The following is a 2,675-nucleotide window of genomic DNA, read 5'->3' on the forward strand; positions in this document are numbered from 1 at the left end:
GGGAGGCTGAGGCAAGAGAATCACTTGAGCACAAGAGGTTGCTTTGAGCTATGATGCCACGGCACTCTACTGAGGGGAGGCAAAGTGAGACTCTGTCTCAATTAAAAAAAAAAATAAAAAAAATCATTGTGGACTAATGCGTATCCACAGGCAGAATTTGGGAACCACTGATTGAGTCAGTTACTATGTCTCTATTTTCCCCTCTCTATTCCATCTTGTACAGCATTTTGGAATTAATTTTATAACCCTGTTCTGCTTATCTCCTCTGCACATTGACTTTCAACTGATGGTAAGACAAAGCCAGGCTTCTCTAGCCTACTTGGTAGACATTCTCATTATCTGATTCCAATAAACCCCTGAGCCTCACTTCCACTGCTTATTGAGAGCTATACCTGTCTCAACCAGAATTACCTTGTATTCTATGAATCCATTTTTTTGAAGACAGTATCACTCTGTTACCTTGGGTAGAGTGCCCTGGTATCATCATAGCTCATAGCAACTTCAAATTCTTGGGCTTTATCCTTTTGCCACAGCGGCCTAAGTAGCTGAGACTATAGGCATTCACCACCACACCCAGCTAGTTTGTTTCTAATTTTAGTAGAGACCATGATCTCTCGCTCTTTGCTTAGGCTAGTCTGGAACTCCTGAGCTCAAACAGTCCACCTGCCTTGGCCTCCCTGAGTGCTAGGATTAACAGGTGTGAGCCACCATGCCTGGCCTAAAGTCATTTTTTGTTTTCCTGTTACCTTGTGCAATTTCCTTTATTTGGTATACCTCCAATTTAAGATATTTTCCTTTAAATATTTCATGTATTGTTTTAATATTCAGATCATATGCTACCCTAATGAACCCTTAATGATACTGAGGTCTTTATATATAGTTTGTTACATAGTGATTAGCATTGTAATCATTTTGTATGAATTTTTCCATTGTAAGTTGTATTCTTGAAGGCAAGAAGTAGTATTTATGTATAGATAACTACAGTTGTAGATAGCCACTAGGAAAAACAAGCTATTTTATTTTACTACTTCAGTTGTTTTTTTAACTCTGGATCCATCTAAAGAAGAGGGATTTTAATTTTCCTTCATTATCCATTTGGTTAATTGACTTATTAAATGCATATTGGCTTTGATATCAGGAAGAATTGACGTTTCCTTCTTTTTCTCTTCTTTCAGATGAATAGTGTTTTGAGACAGATGTCCTATGGTGGAAAATTTGGTTCTCCACCTCTGGATCAATCAGGATTTTCACCATCAGTTCAGTCACATCACACTTATAACCAGTCTTCAAACTCTCAGTGGCGCCAAGATACACCATCATCACAGCGTAAAGTCCGACAGAATTCTCATCCCTACCTAGCAGATAGACATTATAGCCGGGAACAGCGTTACAGTGATCATGGGTCTGACCATCATTATAGAGGAAACAGAGATGATTTCTTCTATGAAGATAGAAATCACGATAGCTGGAGCCATGACTATGAGAACAGAAGAGACAGTAGTAGAGATGGAAAATGGCGCTCATCTCGACACTAATAAGTGTTCAAAAGACACTTTTTAAAATAGGGTCATTTTAGGCCCTTTGACTCAGTTGATTTGGAAATTTGTTGAAAACTGTACAGAGCTGCTTTAGAAGTTGACACATTTCTTTATACATTTTTAAAAACCTAGTTACAATTTAATACAGAAATGAGAAGAATTGTGGTTCCAGTTTTATAATATTAATAACCTTTCACCTCAGGGTTTTATGAAGAGGAAAGGGTTTTATGCAAAAGAAAGTGCCACAATTCCTTATCATTTTAGACACTTTAGAAAGTGAATTATATAGCGTGGTGGTATGATAAAGCAAATATTTTAATTATTTGTTACCTTTTTATATTGCAAGAAATTTCTTGTTAGTGAGTCAGATTTTGGTGTATATAATAGAAAACAGTCCATGTTGACAGTCTGAAATGGCTATTGGTATTTTGTTAATAAGAAAATACAACTTTTCAGTGATTCATTTTACTAACATTTGAGAAAGCTGATTCGTAAAGTTTGGGGATAAATCATATTGCTTAACTTCTTAGAGAATTTAAGTATAAATTCTGTAACATGCTCTTGCGTTTTACCCTACCTAGTTGAACATAAACGTATAAGTCTGCACATAACCAATTCATTCTAAAATTCTAGAATTTCTTCTCTAAATCATGTTTGTATGACTGAAGTCACTCAGGAAATTAAATAGGTCTACACGTATATTTTTGCATTTAAAATACAATGTTAGTGTAAATGCCCTTTTCAAGTACAAAAATGTCAGTGTATGATCAGATAAAATGGTAAAATGTTTTACTGAAAGTTTACTTTTTTGAAAGAAAAATTCACAAAGCCTTTTAAGTGCTGCCTCTGTTAGACTTTAAAAGTTTCAGCATTGTCAAAGTGTCCAGCACATGTAGAAGGGCACATTTTATGGAGATTGTACAGGTTGCTTTTGTTTGAACCTTTAAAAGAATTTATTCTTAACATTTTCTGATTTAAAAAATTTAAAATCTTGCTTAACAAAACTTTTATGTATCAAGATAGTTTCCTTTTCATTGATGAGTTTATAAAAATTCATTCCTTGAAAAATAAGGATCCTTTTTAATACCACAACATTTGTACTACGTTGCTTTATAATATATTAAAAAAATAAAAGGA

The 2,675-nt window shown here is 34.5% G+C and overlaps 1 protein-coding gene across 2 annotated transcripts in view; it reads left to right on the forward strand.

The window, feature by feature from the left end:
- The window catches only part of RBM7 (RNA binding motif protein 7), an 8,135-nt gene extending 5,460 nt beyond the window's left edge, over positions 1 to 2,675 (forward strand). For both annotated transcript variants that reach the window (XM_012808169.2, XM_003794762.3), the window contains exon 5: positions 1,176 to 2,675. In XM_012808169.2, coding sequence (XP_012663623.1) covers positions 1,176 to 1,535 — 360 coding nt within the window. In that variant the 3' untranslated portion in view covers positions 1,536 to 2,675. The remainder of the gene's footprint in view (positions 1 to 1,175) is intronic.

Source organism: Otolemur garnettii, unplaced genomic scaffold (genome assembly GCF_000181295.1).
Source record: "Otolemur garnettii isolate 467f Iridium unplaced genomic scaffold, OtoGar3 scaffold00086, whole genome shotgun sequence".
NCBI lineage: Eukaryota > Metazoa > Chordata > Mammalia > Primates > Galagidae > Otolemur > Otolemur garnettii.